Raw genomic sequence first — 19,452 nt, 5'->3', positions numbered from 1 at the left:
ATGTATTTCTGATAGCAGGTTCAGATTTTGAAAGGCCTGTAGTGGAAGTAATTAACAGTGCAGTAGCTAGATCAGGACTAGTCATGCCTGTTTCCAAAACAGTACCTAGTATCTTGAATCCTTTGGGGAGTTTACTGTTTTGGGTATCTGGAGAAACTTTGGAAAGCTGAGATGCATAAGGTAGAACGCTATTAACATTCAAGTTCATGGGCATCTTTGCTGTCACCGCTCTTTTGAAAGGCTGTTGAGTTGTTCTTGCCACGGGAATGCCATCAGACGTAGCGAGAGCATGTGCAGAAGCAGTTGGCAGTCGCATGCCATTTGCCTGATAAACTCCATCATTCAGGTCTTCTGCAAAAGTCTGATTCAGAGCCACTAAGTGCTGAGAGGAAGCAGTCAAAGGGATTTGCAAAGTATCCTCATTGACTGCTGCTGCACCGGGACTGTTTCTGAGCGCTATCTCAGTAAAGGTATCATTTGTCTCAGTTAGCAAGGGAGACCTTGTGTTTGTTGAAGAAGAGCGTGTTGCATTTCTAAAGAGAAAATTTGTTTCACTTCTAAATACTTGTACTGGCAGCACTGTATTGAGAGCACGCTTTGCATGTGGGATAAATGATTTTGGCAATGGAAGGGAAGACTTGCTCTCTGTTGAGCTGGAGACCTCAGTCAGGCTCTCAGAAGCAGATGACATGAAAGGTGCACTAGTAGAGCCTGTAGTGCAATTAGTCAGTGCTGTGGAAGGCTGAGGATGACTCATTTGGGGTATTAGATGTGGAGTACTCACAGCATAGAAAGCTGATGTAGGAACCTCTGCATTATCCTGAGAAACGAGTGATGACAGAGGAGCAATATAATTATTTTTGTCAGTCAAGGCTGCCTTAAATGGCTGAGTGTTTGGCTTTACTCCAGTAGAAGATACATTATACATACTCTCATTAGGAAACCATGACAGGCTTCTAGAAGTTACTGTCAGGGAAGACTGATATGTTTTTGACACAGGATTATCAGAGTATGCAGACAAAAAAGAGGTCCTTCCTGAAGGAGCCCCTTTTCCTGCTATATCTGTGAAATACCTTGTTGCTGATCCAAAGAGATTGAAAGGCAAGGTACCTGTAAACAAATGGGGATCATTTCTGTCATTCACTGTACTGGTATGTATTACAGTGACAGTGCTTAGAGGACTATTTCTGTTTTCACTAACCTGAGAGCTGGCTGAATCTGTGTTGAAGAAACCTTCAGGATCTGCAGACAAAGGCACTTTGATGGGCAGTACAGCTGGTTTAGAGAAGTTAATGGTATGAGGTGACTGAATCACCAATGAGGAGAATGATGATGATGATGGAAGAGTGGCAAGCATGTCTGATCCTGATGTGCTTTCTTTTGAAATGGAGGGTGTTTCTAATGGCATTAGCTGAAATGGCACAACTGTACTCAAATGTGTCACTGGTGGTCTAGTGGACATTGTGGCAAACATACCAAGCTGAGGCAAACCTGATACAGCAGCTGTTTCATCTGCATCTTGAGACGATGATCTCAGAGGAGACTCAGCTGAAACTTCAGCAGGTTCCTGGGATGCACTATTTCCACTGCCTTGATAAAGGCTGGGCAACAGATGTGTTTGATCCAAAGTCCTGGTACGTGTGCCAGTCAGTGTTGTTTTTATCATCTGAAGCAAGTTTGCATTCTCCAAAGACTGTCCCATGGAAATATCAGCTATTGAGGAAGTCTTAGTTCCTGTGGAAGGCCGTGTTGGTGACAGTATAGATCTCCAATTAGGAAAAGATCCCGTGGAAGGAGCAACGTTGACACGCTGTTGCCCGATACCTGTAAAGTAGTAAGTAAAATCATGGAACGGTTTAGGTTGGAAGGGACCTTAAAGGTCATCCAGTTCCAAACCCCTGCCATGGGCAGGGACACCTCTTATTAGACCAGGCTGCCCAAGGCCCCATCCAGCCTGGCCTTGAACACTGCCAGGGAGGGGCCATCGACAACTTCCCTGGGCAATATGTTCCAGAGTTTCACCACCCTCATTGTGAAGAATTTCTTCCTAACATCTAATCTAAATCTTACCCCTTCCAATTTAAAGCCATTCCTCTTAATTCTATCACTATACACCCTTGTAAGAAGTCTCTCCCCAGCTTTCCTGTAGCCCCTTCAGGTACTGGAAGGCTGCTTATGAGGTCTCCCCAGAGCCTTCACTTCTCCAGGCTGAACAACCCCAAACTCTTTCAGTCTGTCCTCATAGCAGAGGGGCTCCAGCCCTCTGATCATCTTTGCAGCCCTTCTCCGGACCCATTCCAACAGTTCCATATCCTTCTTATGTTGGGAATTCCAGAAATGGACACAATACCCTGGGTAAGGTCTCACAAGTGCTGAGTAGAAGGGCAGATTCACCTCCCTCAACCTGCTGGCCACGCTTCTTTTGATGCAGCCCAGGATACAGTTGGCCTTCTGGGCTGCAAGCACACATTGCTGGCTTATGTTGAGCTTCTCATCAAAAGTACCATCAAGTCCTTCTCTGCAGGGCTACTCTGAATTGCATCATCCCCTATCCTGTATTGAAACTGTGGATTGCCCCGACCCAGGTCTAGGACCTTGCACTTGGCCTTATTGAATCTCATGAGGTTCACACGGGCCCACTTCTCTAGCTTGTCCAGGTCCTTCTGGATGTCATCCCATCCTTCTGGTGTGACAACTGCACCACTCAGCTTGGTATCATCTGCCAACTTACTGAGGGTGCACTCAACCTCGCTGTCTATATCATTGATTAAAATTTTAAACAGCACTGGTCCCAGTACTGATCCAAAATGAGTATATTCTTCCCTAAAGGGAAAAGGAGTTATTGTCTTGCTGCAAGAAAATCACAACACAATATGCACTATGTTCAGTAAAATTAGTGAACTTCCATTTTGTCTTCAAGGGGCATAAAATTTCAGAGAAAGTTAATACCTCACAGACTGTTTTACCACAGAGTGCACTAAGCATAAAAGGCCCAAACTCTCAAATACTAAGTGAAATCTTACTAAAACAATAAACATAACAAATGATCAGTAGTGATTAACAAGTTAACAACAACAGCTTTAAAGGCACTGCATCTAATCATTACTACAAAAGAATAAGTCTAATAATTAAGAAAGAATCATCACCAATTGCATTATTATCATCATCCAGATCCGCTGTCGCTAGGGAGTCCCTGGTTGCAGCTAGGATTTTGGAGCGTCTTCCCCAGACAACTGGGAAGTCTATGCAGTGTGCCCACTCATAGGTGAGGACTCCAAAGTCACTGCAAGAGGGTCCAGTTTTTATAATGTTGAATGAAAATTTTACATCATTCTGAAAATGTGGAATCTCTGGGCTTAGCTGCCCCATTTTCCCCACTCCTGGGGCCTGGCCAGAGCCCAAGAAGTCATATCAAGGGAAACTGCTGGATATCTATTATCTTTGAACTAAGGGGACTGTTGAGATGCAGCATTCCTGCATAGTTCTTCTCTTTTCACACATGCTCATGCTGACTGGTCAGCCAAGGTGTTGATGGCCAATCAGAATGGTGATCACATACCATCCATAAGCTCAGGGACTGCCACCCATCTCCACAACATTCTCCTTCACGTCCCGTGCACATTAAAGAAACCACAAGTAAGGTGGCACAGCCCAATTCTACTGATAATGCAACTATGATGCACTTTGTGACACTCCATGCATTAAAAAAATGGCACAGCACAATTTTACTGATAACAACAATGCAAGAATTTACAATGAAACAGCACACATAGCAATGCAATCCAAATCATCCATGGGTCACCTATTTTGGTTTAGGCCTGTTGATCAAGTTCTGTCACTTCACACATACGCACACAAAACCAGCAAAAGGCACAATGTGATAGATTGTAAAGCTCTCAAGTAATTTCATCTGACAGAAGAATGAGGAAAGCTTTCTAGACCATATGATTTCAAAATACCACTTTTAACTAGGATGGTTTAACATACTAAAAGACACTTTAAGCTTGGGACAATTCTTGAGGTTATTATCAGTCACCCTGTGTCAAAATATTACTTTAGAAAATAGGTTTTGAAGCAGTGTAGAAAGGAAATGGATTTTGACAACCAAGCTTCACTGATTTGGCACACAGTCTAACATGGGAATAGAGACAGTATTGGCTGGGTTCCTGTAGGATGCATCTGGAGGTGCGCATCTTGCCAGTTCTAATAATACATGCAATTATAGACATAAAAGGAAGAAAATAAAACAGAGATGAACATGAGAAAAGGGGGGTAAGATCCAAAATATATTAGGAAATTAAACTCCTTTTTTGATATGTGCAGATGTACAACGCATCATTTAAAACACCAGCTTACTCTACTTTCAACACTGTAATGTTCCTAGGCTTTGTTTTCTTAAAACGATTACAGTCATTCTAAAATCGTAGCATGGGAAATCTCACATTGATCCTAATTTAAACATTAAGATTCACTCAAGAGTAAAATTTAAGGGGTTCACTCCCTGCCAAAATAATTGATCAAAACTCAATATTGGCACTTGCAACCACATCACGCCCTGCCCCTTGCAAAGCTAAACAGAGGCACAATACAGAGCCTGTCCCTGCCCTCCAACTCCAGCGCATCTGGATCAGACATGGAGGATGTAATTTCCTCCATACCCAGGATGGCATGGAAGAGCATGCAGTGCCGGACCACGAGATACGCTGTTGTAAACCAGGACATTAATTCCAGCCACTAAGAAACCTTTGTGTCAACAGAGCCAATAGCATCTAAGGGGACCAGCCCGCACAAACAGGAGCCAGCAGCGGAACACCATGCAGTGCAAGAGAGGAAGACTGGTAACAATGCACCTATTTAAAGCTAAATTTCTTTCTTGTGGTGTCTTTGTGCTACACCGCCCATCATCCATACGCACAGGCCAAAGTAGATGACTAGACTAGCTCCTTCAGGCTCCTGTGTGCATTCAACAGGAACATACTGGAATTATGTTCAGGATGGTATTTCCAGTCTATAAACAAAAGCAACATACAAAAATAACCCAAACAAATCACAGTGCTTCCATTTTATCCTGGTATTTAACAGTTTTATCAAGCCATGATGAAGAACAGCCATTGTTAGCTTTCCTCCACCGAAATGCAAGAATGAATACAGAACACAGAAACAAGTTGCTTCAGGGGACCAGTTCCAGGACGGGTAACAGAACAGAGCTCTGCCCTTCTAGCAACTAAAAAAGTCTCTAGACCTTTCATCTAACATGGGCTACCATGCATACTAGCATTTTAGAGAAAAGCAAAGGTAGGCAGATACAAGGCTACCTACAGCAACAAGAGATAAGCAGGCCAAGGGGAAACTCAATCAGCCTTCATGAAGCTGCAGCAGAAGATCAGCAGCTTGGACAGGAACCCGACCCACAAGGAGAGGTTTGCAGCACAAGAATAATGCTTTTGTATTTGCACCATGACTGCTGATGTGTCATCGGGGTACCTGAAATATAAATTACTGGTTTGGCCTTATTTCTGGTATTCTACATAATCCACCATGTGTTGGAAGGCATAATGTTATTTAGACTGTGTTTTGGTGGCTTTTGCTTCCTTGGTACAGTCAGACAGCTTTTTAACAGAAGGTAGGAAAGAAGGCAATATGTATTTTGCTCAACCAGAATGGATTCAAACATATGCTTGAAATTAAGAACGAGATGATGCGCTTTGCCAGAAAAGGCCTTAGACAACCTGCAGCTTAAATTTTTGTGAGGTCAGCTCAGCTGATGAAGTCATCATTACCTGATCAGTTACACCTCAAACTATCCTGTTACCTCTGAACTGACAGGTCATAATGAAAAGCGAATACAAAGCCTCCATATGGGATTTCATCTAGCACCCAGTGAACACAGGTCCTAAAGGCGAATTTAAAAAGTCAATGTTTTCTTGCTTTCTAAAATAGCAAAATCTGTCAACATCAATCCACACACAGGCCGCGCCACTCTTCGTATATTTCTTCACATTTTGGTTTTATGAGAGCAATTACTAGCAGAGAGAATATAAACCTGAAAAAAAGTGTTGATTTGATGTTACCACATTTTGACTAGAAGTAAAGGAAAGTTCAAATAATGCAAAGAAGATAAAAGACTGAATAAAAATGTCCTTTAACCACTGCTTGATTCTAGTCCTTCAGTTCTTGTTCCTTCCATTTCATGCCCACTGGCAACTTTTCTTGTTTACTTCCACTAATGAAGTAAAACCCTTAAGTAGCTGAAGGATAAAAAACATTATTTAATATTTTGCAACCGAAATAAAATGCTGCTATTCCACTGCTACAAGTTTTATTTAATTCTACCTTTATGGAAAGATACTGACTATTGCTATCGATTTCAAACTTCTGCCACACATTCAGCATCCTGGTAGTGACTGGACACAGCGAGCAAAAAGCAAAATTATCTTCTTAATATACCAAGTTTTAACTGAAGTACATACTCTACTTGATAATTGGTAGGATGATATCAATAACTTCAGAACCTTGTCAAATCTAACACTGTGCAAACTAAGACTGTATCATGGGAAGAGGGGGTACATGGGAAAATACTTCATTTCTATCTTATCAACACCTGAAAAGACTTGATGAAAGGACAAGACAAACAATTCAAACCAACTGAAAGTCACAATGAGAACTATATCCTACATGCATTGTGCACCGAGCAATTGCTCATACATACCAGTAGCCATTTCTCATATCTTAGGATTACCTGCCATTTTTTAATAGTTCAAGTTATTGACTAACCACCACCTCCAACAAGCCTAAAAACCACTTAGCAGTAAACTCATTACAACAACCATCATTGATTTGCAATAATGAGAAACATCTCCAATATGCCACAGCTGGAAGTTAAAAACTGATTGAGTTTCGAGAAAGTCACAGGTTTATCACTTCTGAGTCCTCCTATGCACACCTGAAGAGTAACAGGGACCAAACAAGAGCACAGAGGGGACAAAGAGGAAGATCAACATCTTCCTCCACCTCTCCTTTACTAAAGGAAAAGAGATAGCAGTGGGGAGCACAACTGAGAATTTTATTGTATTATTGACCAAGACATCTTCCCGTCATGTATAAGGTATGTATCTTTTCCACAACCTTGAGCATATTCAATACAGGACTTCAATTTTCAAATTAATTTGATTTAATTATTAATGTCTGAGACAAAAAAAATTATTAAAAATAATTCACAACTGCTATTAAGTATTGTAAAGGCTAAAGTCTTTATAATATCTACATAAGAGTAACTATAGCCATCCAAAGCACAGCAGAAATCCAAACATTAAATTATATGAGCAATCTGCATTTTACACCAGCCTAAAATAAATTAGCCCTAAGGTAAACCAACCCTAGCTTACAAAAAAAACCAAGACCCTCCTTACCCACCCCCCACAATTACTTGCAAACATAGATAAAAATACCAGTTTGCTTACAAGATGAGTACTGTTGAGAGAAACCGTTTGCTACCTTACACCAATAAACGGATAGCACTATCCTAGGGCTGCATCACCTCTTAAAAACAATGCTACTATTAGATCAAAAAATGCTTTTTTGTTCTCCCTTCTCACAAATATAAAGTTTCCTGCTTATTATTGTCTTACCATGAGGAGCTATGTGATCAAAAGGTCAGGATGTGACTGATATGGGTTATCACAGGGAAACAAGCAGAAGAATATTCTCTGCTGCACCAGCGGATAAAGGTACCACCCTACCCAAAGCATCACACAATTTATTTCTGCTGCTGAAGTATATTAAGCATACACACTATGACGTTAGTTTCAACACACATGTTATCTCAGCCACTTCAGAGTTTCCTAAAATGTTTGGGTGGGGTTTTTTTATTCCTCGGGAGTTTACAATTGGAAAAATGGCACAAGGAATGCAGATTTCATGGGTCAAATGATATGAAATATGCTACAAATAAGACACAAATACTCAGTAAAGCATTTATAAGAATTGCAGTAGTAGCATATCAAAATTTTACTGTTACTTACTGTGCAGAATGTTAGAACTTAATTATGCCTTTGTAATATCTGTTATTCCAGGCTCACGTTGATAAAATTATGACATCACAAAATATGCATCCTATACATCTCACCTTTGGCTCCATTCTACAAAGACACTTGCAGCTTAATTTCACACCTTTTGCATAACATATAACCTGTAAGTGATTTCCAGCCATGTCAAAAAGCCTACTTATGTATACATGTCCTGCACCCTGCTCACACACCCTGGTTCATGATGGGTGTGGTTTGGATTAACCCCAAGAGGAACATTCCCAGAGCGATCACCAGCCTCAGTGAGATAATCAGAGGGAATCACTAAAAACAAACACTCTCCACCCTCCAAAAAAGCCCTCTTCCCAGTGATCTTAGAAAATTACTATCTATTATTTATTTATTTTTGTCAACCAGGAAAAGTGTTTCGCCCCCTAACTATCAAAATCTGTTGAAACAAAACAGTTTTTCAGTGAGGAGTTACCATATTGCATGAAGTGTTCTTCTCAACAAAACAATGCAAATTTTATAATACATAACAGAAAAATGTTCAGTCACGGTATCTGGTTACCTCAATTGCACAGCTGTATTTTTGCTCATGTGAAAATCAAAGCAGCAAGCTTTTCTTCAGGAACATTTGTGCACCCTTCCCTCTCTCCTGGACAGACATGCTTTTGGGTACCAAAAGAAATGCACCAGCAGCAAAGCTTCGCATTGAAGGCAATCTTTTAGCTATGAAATGAAAATACAAGGCTGCAATGAAAACATGCTTCTCTCCTTCTTTCGACATGTCCTGGCTTCATTTCTCACCCAGCCCAAATGGAAGCTGACTGGAACTCAGGACAGCAGAGCAGACCCTGCAAATTCTTCATGGCTGTCATCAATATTGCTTCAGGAATCGACAGATTGGTGTGACTTGTACCAAGTGCCAGCCTTGCCTGGGGCTGAAATGTGTCTCCTTCGCTGCAAAGGCAGCTCTGCCTGGATGCTTTAATTGCATCCAGCAAGGAAGGATGGAGGTGAAGAGCCATATAAGAGACAATAGATTAGCCAGGGTAAAATAAAATGCTCTGCTTGTCAAGGAGACAATTCTGCCACCAGCAATTCCAGCTGCATCATCTGCATGTTGTATTCACAGAGCAGATGTTCAGCAGGATCATTAGGAAATGTAGGAAAGAAGAGTGTGGCAGAAGAGGATTTAATCTCTGTACAACGCTGCAGGATAATTACACATAATCATATAGAAACCTGAATGTGCTATGGGGGCTCTTGTCCTTGCTCCTACTGGATGTACCTGTTACCACTTCTACTTGAGTTTATCAGATGATTATCAGAATTTAAATTAATTAATTACAAATGTATTTAATTTTTAATTAATATTTATTGAATAGTCAGCAATACTTTTAGGATCAATGCTTTTGTAAGCCTGACAGCCTGCGTTAGCACGTTATTAAACTATTTATTTGTAAACATACATTCATATAAACTTTTGTAAAGGAATTATGTTTATTCAGGGTAGTTTATATAGACAATGCTAGAATCAGCATAAATACTTTAATGAACAATGCAGCAACAAATTCAAGTTCACTTGGGAACATGTGATACCAAAGCTGCCCATTCTCATGATTTTACCTTGAGTCTTACAATATTTGAAAGGCTTTTTTACGGAGAGGGACCAAACAAACAAAAACATTCCTTAAGCAAAACAGACTGTATTAGTGTTTCATCTTTCAATCTTTACATGAAAATTCTGAATTCTTGTGGTCAGGGGATAAAAGAAAACAGACCCATTTTAAAATCTCATGATTTTCAAGCAAATCACATTTTTAGAGGACAGGTGTTTCAGTTGTTTTATTTTTTACAAAAAAAACCCCAAAACACAACTCCAGAGCGAGGATGGACTATAAGAGTCATACAAGACCCTGAATGAGCATAAGTACGAGTTTTGGGACCGAACTCTGATCTGCTTAAGACTCTTAGGGAGTGAGGCAGCAAAGTACAGGAAATGTGGACTCAGCTTAGTTTTTCCACTAGTAGTTACAAGTCAACAATAGTACAGCTTTCTTACTATACGCAAGAAAAATGTATTTTCTTCACTAAAAGCTACTCCTTTAGTAAAGCTTTCAGAGTTTTAATTCTCCCTGCAAAATCAAATACAAGAGGAGGCCGAAGAGAATCCCTGCTAAAAGCCATGTAGATTATTCTACAAAGGAAAAAAAATTATCTCCAGAACTTTTAAAAAGAACCTACAGTGCTTTGAAAGGGTTGAACTGTGCACCAAATTACATAATATGATATATTTTGACATGTTGGTTGGGTAATTGTGAATGTTCCCTTGAGCCAAAAAGCTTTCTGCTCACCAAACCACACACATCTTCAAGGAAATCTTTTTTGCATGTAACATTTCAGGCCATAACCCATGAGTGGAGGAGACCCTCTGGACTGCGCTCTGCCAGTGTCAGGACAGTGCCTGCAGTAGTGGCAGCTTCTTCCACCCTTCACAGAACTCCACTCCTGTGCTGGCAGGGAGACATTCAAATCAGGTCTTTAGCATAATTCTAAGCTAGGACACAAACTACCAGCACGCAGATGTGCATTCCACCTGTGCTACAGGTGTGAGTATCTCCAGCAGAGAGATGGTAACAAGCAGAGTGGTAGCATGAGCATCTTTAGCCATTGCTACTGTGAACTGAGTGCATGAGTGATACAACAAGTGCTGCTCACTTTACAGACAAGCAAGATTAGGAGCAGAGAGTGGATGTATTACTGCACGTTATACACTTAAACAGTTTCAGAGAACATAGTGAAATCCAAGAATTATGGATTATCACAGCACTAGCTCTACCCAATACATATACGTACTAGAGGCATCAGCTGTGAAAGAGTACGTGATATGGCTGTACTTAAGGAGCGTGCAACGCAAATGCCTCACACTCTGTCCAGACAACCATAAAATGTCTTAACTTCTACTTATTTCATCCATTTCAGAGCTTCAAAGCCAGTTACTAGATGCAATACACACCCAAGCACCAAAAGCTGAGGGAGGACGAGCTCTCTGTGTTTACCAGTGACTATTTCAGACCAAGACATGAAGGGCAGACAGCGAGGCTGTGCTTTGGGCGCCCCCCATGCTTGACCCAGAGGACATGGAGGCAGACCTTAACTTTGGAAGTTAATTCTCTCTACGGAGAGATACGGTCTCAGTGGTGCCACGTCTATAAGATCAGTACAAGGACAGATGTTCCCACAACATCTTTTGCTGCTCTCTCGCTCTTTCCACTACCTGTGGCCTCTGACTGTAATGAGGAATAAAGAGGTAAACACCACGAAAGAAATGCAGGTCACGCAGAGAAGCATCCTGCTTTCTGTCTGCACAGCATGGAGCATTGTCCCACTGATAATGCTTTCAAAGTACAAAAGTCACTGCTCTTAAAAAAAAAACCTGACCTTAAAAATATATTAATATCTTATTGATATTTAAATTAGAAATAATTCTGGTCACACTGAAGAGAACACTCAACACTAATAACAGTAAATAAAGAGTAAACATACATTTTATAAAAAATGCAACAAAATAATAATCTGGTCTAAATTCTATTCTCTCTTCAAGATTTGCAACAAATAAGCAGTGTATATTCAATGCAATTTCTGAATCAAAAAAAACGGTCTGTTACTTAGCCCCAGAACACATGAAGGTTAAAGCAGTGAATGCATAATATCCAGTACCATGAATGAGTTAACAGACAAAACACTGAGCTGAAGTGCAGCACACCCTTGTTTGGAGGAGACATCTCTTTATGCCAATGAATGAGACTACAAACATAATCTCTTGCTGGGGAAAAAGTCCACATAGAAGGGATTTTTTTTTCTTAGATTAGAAAAATTCTTTTCCTGAGATGGCTTGACAGCACTGAAGGTAAGAACAGCACAGAGAGATGTTTTTTAAGGCTTCAGGGTTTTTTTCTCTCTCCACATATCAAAAAAGGATAGAAACTAGGAAGAAAGCCTTACACACATCATCTTAATTGGTTCTCTCTTAGGTACTGACTTTTCAGAAATTAACAATTTAAAGGCAATCCCTTTAAAAAAATGTTTTGTTTTGTTTTTTAATTAAATATTGCCCTTTGATTCCTATCTTTTATAAATGTAGCAAAGGCCGTCACTCAGGAAGGAGTAAATCTCTTTCCTACGGCGGGAACTTTCAGCTTCCAGGGAGCTGTCATAGAGCTTCCTGAGGTTAAGTCAGGATGACAGAGCAGCAACCAAATTCTTCTGAACAACAAATCAACCTGCAACTTTGCTACGACCTGCAGTGGACATTCAACATGAAGTGCAATATGCATTACAATTAAAAATTACCTCTTAATGAGCTATGCATATCATCTAGGTAATTAATTCTTAAGCTCCTTGTCTGCTCTACAATAGATGAGGACTTGGCTCAGGCTAGGAACTATCATGCAAATGCTTGAAATTCATTTCCATTTTCTATGACTTTCACTGTGCTTTGCATGGCTCATTAGCCTTTATTTTCAGGTTCTTTTCTTTGCTGCATAAAAGTGGCAGCAGCTCAAGTTTATAGCAACATGTCACCTCATTTTACTTTCTCACTTCTTGGAAATCACTGAAAATACTTGTCTGACAGGACATTATTACTGTCAGTAACAAAAAAAAAAAATTTAAAAAAAAAAAATCAACCACCTCTGCTGACAGAGTACTTAAGGGACTTAAAAGCACAAAGGGGGAGTCCAGTCCTTGGTGGTAAAAAGATTAAATAACTGCCCAGTCAAACCAAACTATTCAGTCATGAATTAAAATCCAGAAGAAATGTTATACAAATGCAAATACATCTGCTTTCGTATCTGAAAAATAAATGTTAACTTTGGCAGACTGTGGAGTTCCCAAGAATGCTGGTGAAATACCCTAGCTCCCAATCCAGCTCGACTCCCCTGAGTGATGCACGCTCAGACCACCACGAGGACGCAGGTGCCTGCACCTGCTCCTCACCTATTTCCCTGCAAAAGCGATGGACCTCTTTGCATCACTGAGGAAGCCCCCTCCCTCACATGGAAACCTCAGTCCTATCCAGGCAGTACCCCTGCACTTCTCTGACACATTCAGATACAAGTTATATATTCTACAGTGGTTCAGTATTTAACTTGCAGGTGTCGATCTATGAGTACAGGCATCAAATGTGGTAAACCCAAAGCTTACAAAGTCCTAAACACAGGGATAAAGCAGGTAGATGTACTTACAGACTGTAGCTCTCATCTTGCATTGTCTGCCTAAACATGTCAGTACTAATCCGTGTTGTGCCACTAAAAAGTTAATTCTTTTCCCCAAGATAAAGATATTGGCATTTTCTGTAAAGTTACTAGACAACATCTTCCCTGCGAAATGACAGGAGTATTAAAAAAAAAAAAATACAAAAACAAAGCAGAATCACTGCTGCAGGCAAAATGACTTTTTAGTAACTCCTGAAATCAGTTTTAATTGTAAAACTAGGAAATAGTTAATGGTTACCAAAATGAGCAGCTGGTTTCTCAAAAAGAAGATGCCCTTTGTCTGGAACAAAAGGCAGTATCAGAAAGAAAAGATGTTGCTATTTTCAGATGGTGCGTGAACAGCACCCCACAAGTTAGTTGATCTCCTAATTTAAATCTCCAGTGTCCTATAGAAGGGTTTGGAGATTGTGATAGAAAATGATTATTACTTTTCAAAGGAAATATTTTAAACCAGCCAACTAAGGTACATTTTTTTCTCTGTAGAAGTTTGATTCATTTGACTGTCTTCTGTTGTTTTTCAATTCATGAGACTCACATGCTCTATCACATTGCACCCTACAGAATGGTAAAAATGTCTCTGATAGGGAAGGAATTCAAAATGCTTCCCACTTGGATCCCCAACTGAAGTTCATCTTTGTAACTTCTAATTTAACTCAGAACAAAACTTGGAAAACACCTAGCTCTGTGACCCACTTTGAGTACAGCCACAATGCTTCTTTTCACTTGACTGCTGCCCTTTTTGCTAAAGTTTCAAGAGATTTTGCTCTCTAAAAATTTCTGGAAGCTATTTCGAAAAACAGCCTCTAACCAAACCAGACCCTAAGTTCTTCCCAGACACTCCATTAATCTGCAGAGACGTGCATGGTCACTTTTAACAAAAAGAGAAAGATGATGCACTGCTCAGACAGGCTCTTCTTTTGTACATACACTATGCAAACATTTTACATTTATATAACCGAATATCTAGATTTTAAAGCTCTCGGGTTAACCACGATTTTAGGAGCATTACTACTACACTGTCAAACACATGCACTGCCTAGCATTTGATAAAATTTTTTATTAACTGCCTCCATATACTCATATTGCTATTGAAATGAGATCATTCAAATGAGATAGGGATAACTGGGTAAAATTAATGAATACAGAAATGAAAGAAAGGTGCATGAAGCAAGAAATTGCTAAAGCAGTCAGATCATGTAGCCATTCATTACTTTTATCAATTAAGAGTTGCTCAGGTGTCTAAATATGTGTTCTGTTCCTGATGTTCCTGATGAAGTTCCTGATGCTTCCAAAAAGAAATCCCAACCATTCGAGGCTCTGCTCTAGATAAGATCAGAAGAGTGAGGTGAGAGTTTCTTCCCTCATGTTCCTGAGGGCTGATATTGCATAGACCAAGGGAGCCCTTAAGTAAATTCCTGGGGTTGGATTTATGCCGCTCCCAGGTACTTTTTCAACACAATCTTCTTCATCACCAAGATTTCCTGGACAGGATGCCAGGAAAACAGGGAATCGTGTACACAAACACAGTGACAGCGGTAACACTTCAGACTTATGAAAAGTAATGTTTATTCAAAGGCTGCTGCTTTGTTCTTTCATCAATCAAAATACCTTTACCTTACCTAAGTGGTAACTTCATGGATGAACGATTATTAAGTAGAACTAAAACTCTAAGTACACAAAGAGTTAAAGTGTTGATGCTGAACATATTAAAAACCAAAACATACCTCAGAAGAGGCTCATCACTTGCACAAGCAGGGAAAAAACTCTGTAAATTATTATTTCAAATATCCATTTGGCTGAGATACATCTGCGTTGTGATTTTTAACATTCTCAAAATGCATGGTGTTGCTGTGGCACCTTCTCCTCCAGGGTCTGTCCTTCCCTGCAACCCCCAAGAGAAACACTAGTGCAAGCTGTGGGATCTACATTGTTCCCCCAAGAGCTCTCACACTGCATCTCCTGCAGCTGTGTATGCTTTCCTCCTCCTTTGAAATGCTCTAAGAGTCCCACGCAGAAACTTGGATGAGCTGCAGAGCAAAGATGAGCCACCACAGAGTTAATATAAAATTAGAGTTTCATTGGCCAAAAGTTAGCTAAGGAGAAAAATCTTTTTTGCATGATGCCAAACAGGCTACCTTGAAAGAGCAAAGAAAAGCATCTGGGGGAAAAAAAAATGGAAAATAATCAGGACACATCCTGGCTTCATGATTTCCTATGCCCAACTGCAGTTCAGACCCAAGTGGCAGCAATGCATCCCCAAGGAACGCCTCAGATGCTCTTTTACACCACTGTAAGGAGAGCACACAAGATGAACAACACTCTAAAGGCAGTCGCTCGACCTGCTGGAGATTCCTCTGGCCCCACCAAGGAGAGGGACACCAAAGAGACCCCTGCCTTGGTCTGGGCTAAAAGGCAGGTGCTACTTCAAATTATCTTAAAATGAAGGCAAATGCTTTACTTGCAAGAAAGACCAGAAATGAGATTGTAAATTTTGAGCCCAGTCTAAAGATTTGTCTTGTTGACTTTCAAATTAATCTCTTCATGTTTTTTCTAAAGCTGATTTGAATCTTAAATAAAGACTAGGAATTCATTTCATTCTTCACCAACTACTGCTTTTTCATTAAAAGGTGATACCTAAAATAGTACAAGGAATGTATCCAGAATTCCAATTAAAAATCTAAATTGTAACAATTTTCTGCATGAATTAAAGATTTGTCATCTCAGAAATTGTAATTTCTAAGTGATAAATATGCTTCAACCACACTCTCTTTCTGCAAACCACCAGGCACCATATTTCTAATCCAAAGCTTCTTTTAGTGCAGCAATTATTTAAAGCCCTGCCTAGACATATTAAAATGTTGACAATAACAAAAATAAATTTTGACAACTGAACGCAGGATATTACATGACTTAATAGAATCAATCACAGCATCTCAGCTTGCAGCTATCACAATAAGGCTGCATTGCTATGAAATAAGATTGTTTGTTGGCAGTGCAAAATTTAGCTTAAAGATGAAAACTTAATACTACACATTTATCCCCATCCACAATAAAGAAAAAAATGCTATAGCATAGGAGTGGATTAAAAAGGAAGCTTATACTACAGGGTGAGCCAGGATGTGTTTAAGCCCTCTCTCCCTGTGTGCAACTAGCTGTGTTCTATCATGAAAGCATAATTATCTGAGTAAGGCTTTGCACAGCAGAAGAGAGAAAAAACATGAGTTGATACAAGCTGTCAATTCAATTTGTTTATGAGAACTATTTCAATTGAAATACGGTCTGCTTTCTTCTTACTCAACTTTTTTTTTAATTAATTACATAACACATGCCAGCCTGTTGTCAGCATAGTAAACGTAATCCCCAGTGCCCTGAGCCTACTGTCATCACTCGCATTTTTTTTACAGTAATTGGAAAGCATATTTAAATTCTGGTCACTTAATATTATTCCAACACAGAAGGGAATGGAAGTGCTAGCGCTATATCTTGACCTCTGTTTTAAAACCCATGCTTTCTACATCAGTTGTATGAATCATTCTTAATACAATCAAGGACAAATATTTATCTTTCTGATCAGAGAGCATTCTGAATTTGCTTTGCACACCTGCAAACAGCTGCAAGAGCGGCAAGGCAAGAATGAATCAGGTCCACTGCAACTGTACATGCTTCAGTGATTCACTGCACCTCAAATTTAGCGAGCGAGTGGCAGGATGTGGTCTGGAAAATTTATGGTATTTTTTGAAATACCATAAAAATACCCCAGAAATTAGTCACGTTTACTTATTTTGTTGGTTTTACCTTTCCCTGCCCTCCTTTTTTCTTTTTAAATAGTGGTCACCAGCTTCCCCAGTGACTTGAGGCTGATGAGAAACACAGTCTAAATGAGGAATGTGCCCAGCAGCACATCCAGTCAGGCCAGGTGTAAAAGGAATAGAAAGCAATAAATGGGTACCACTACAGGCAAGTTAAATGTTCTGAACTCCAATAAATTAATTTGATTTACTTATTAAGCTCCTGGCTGCAGGGTTGGGTTTTTCCCCCCTGTAAACTATTGTGTTAATCACCTTCATTCTCCAGTTATCACCATCATAGGGAGATATGTTAAGAATCAGTAACAAAGTGTACTATACATATGCAAGTAATCCAGGCAGCAAAAATATCCCAAATTTAAATTTGATATTCAGTAGATCAAAATATAGTATGCAGAAAAAGCTGTGAGCAGATTATAGAGAGTGGGTTAAAATGGGAGGCACCGTACCTCTGGTCAGGCCAACTCAAGAAACCTAATTTACCAAGAACAACATAATAGATGCAGTGTAATTACTTTAGCTGTCAGCATCAAAGGCTTTGAAATGTCTTGGCACTATCCTATGGAAAAAAAGAAATCTTCAGGAACCTTATTTAATTCTAGATGCACATTAGTCATGCTGTCACACTGTGCCTGGTATCATACAACGTGCCTAGAGGTATGCATTTTGGTTATTCACATAATATCACAAGGAGCTAAGTGAAAACAACATTTGGGAGGTAACAAATATCATTCCGTGGGTCCCCTCAGTGTAGTGAAGGGCTTGAAGATTAAAAATAAAATCGTATATTCAGTCTTCCATAAGAGTTCACGCATTCTTCTCTGTCCTGATTTAACCTCCAAGCCAACCTGCGGCCAAACCACATTTGCTGGGGATTTAGAGGAACAGTCCCGGGTGATGTAACTACAACTTTTCTCAGACTTCAGCAAAATTAGATCTTTCTGGTCCATGGGTCCATCAGGGAAATGTGGTCTCTTTAAACAAAGACACATAAACGCTCAGGTAAGGTTTGCACTGATGAGGAGAATAACATTGCTCTCTACTTACAAGATAACATGCCAAGAAGAAGTTCACCCTTTAGATAAGTAACCTGAGGATAATATCATTCCCTTAGAAGAAGGGACAGAGGAGAAACCTGCATTTAGTGAACAATGGCCTCTGGTAAATGACATGCTGCTTGGCTACCAACTAGCTCACAACTCAACAAGTAGCTTGTCAGCAGACAAGCCATTTCTTTAAAAAAATAAAAATAAATAAGATTTTTTAAGAAAAAAAAACAAAAAAAAAAAAACAACAAAAAAAACACCACTGCATTTTCAGGTAGATAATTGATATTCATTGCTAAACATTTTTGGTTTTTTAATCTAGCTCCCCTTTGGGATCCTAGTCCAGGATGAGGAAGCCAGTAAGCAGAGGGTAAAGATCCACCCTTAAGCTAGAGTAAAGTTTACAGTTCAATACAAGCTCATAACTTTAAAGCTGTGAAATTGCACACAGGGTCCTCAGTTTAATCTGCAGTGTGCTTGTCACATCTCTTCCCACGGTTGCCATTGAACATTGACATCGCATGTGCTGCATGGGCAATCTTCCAGGCTCAGTTTAGCATGGATCATGCTACCTGGATTATCACCATAGAGGTAAAGCTGAACATTCTGCGACATGTATTTTATTTTTTATATATATATATATATATGTATATATATTTATTTATATATATTCATATATATATACATGTATAAAAAATAAATTCATAACTCTACATATTATAGATATATATAATCAGTAAGTTAAACTGAAATAAAGCAATCACTTCAACATCCAGGTGAGTCATAAAGCATCATGAAGAAAGCTTCTACCCAAAATATTATCTTCATTAACAGAGTAATTTATTACTAAAACCAAAATAAATTATAAGCCAGTCACCCAAATTTTCCTGTGGAATGCTGATTTCCTCACTTTACTTTCTCTGCTGTCTCTAGAAGGAGTCAGACCGAGACTGGCACACCGGCCACTCAGTCAAACTGCCATTAACCACAAACCTCACAAAGTAGTCTGTAGCCAGTTTGGACCCCATGGGCTGCCCACCCTTACCAAACCCCACTTTTGCTGTCAGTCATTTCCCTGCTGGGGCAAATCCCATCTCTGCGCTTATCCACAATTACTGGTTTGTCAACACATTCACTTAGGAAGAACGCACTGAGCACGGACACAGAGATCTGTCACGTGCACTGTTTTCCATGAAGACATCTATCCTCTTCCATGAGAAGAAAAAGGCTATACAAAAGCATTACTAAATTCTGCGCTCAGCATTCCCTCTGTTTTTCTAACACAGGTAGGGAT

At 39.7% G+C, this 19,452-nt stretch overlaps 1 protein-coding gene across 6 annotated transcripts in view; it reads right to left on the bottom strand.

Annotated features, from left to right (window-relative positions):
• Window positions 1–19,452, bottom strand: part of KIAA1549L (KIAA1549 like) — a 141,725-nt gene that overhangs the window by 76,675 nt on the left and 45,598 nt on the right. For 4 of the 6 annotated variants that reach the window (XM_054068062.1, XM_054068058.1, XM_054068063.1 and 1 more), the window contains exon 2: window positions 1,477–1,824. In XM_054068062.1, coding sequence (XP_053924037.1) covers window positions 1,477–1,824 — 348 coding nt within the window. The remainder of the gene's footprint in view (window positions 1–1,476; window positions 1,825–19,452) is intronic. The other 2 variants (XM_054068060.1, XM_054068064.1) reach the window with 1 other exon arrangement.

This window comes from Cuculus canorus, chromosome 5 (genome assembly GCF_017976375.1).
Source record: "Cuculus canorus isolate bCucCan1 chromosome 5, bCucCan1.pri, whole genome shotgun sequence".
In the NCBI taxonomy this organism is placed as follows: domain Eukaryota; kingdom Metazoa; phylum Chordata; class Aves; order Cuculiformes; family Cuculidae; genus Cuculus; species Cuculus canorus.
The sequence above is the reverse complement of the archived record's forward strand: the minus strand, read 5'-3'. Positions and strand labels throughout refer to the sequence as shown.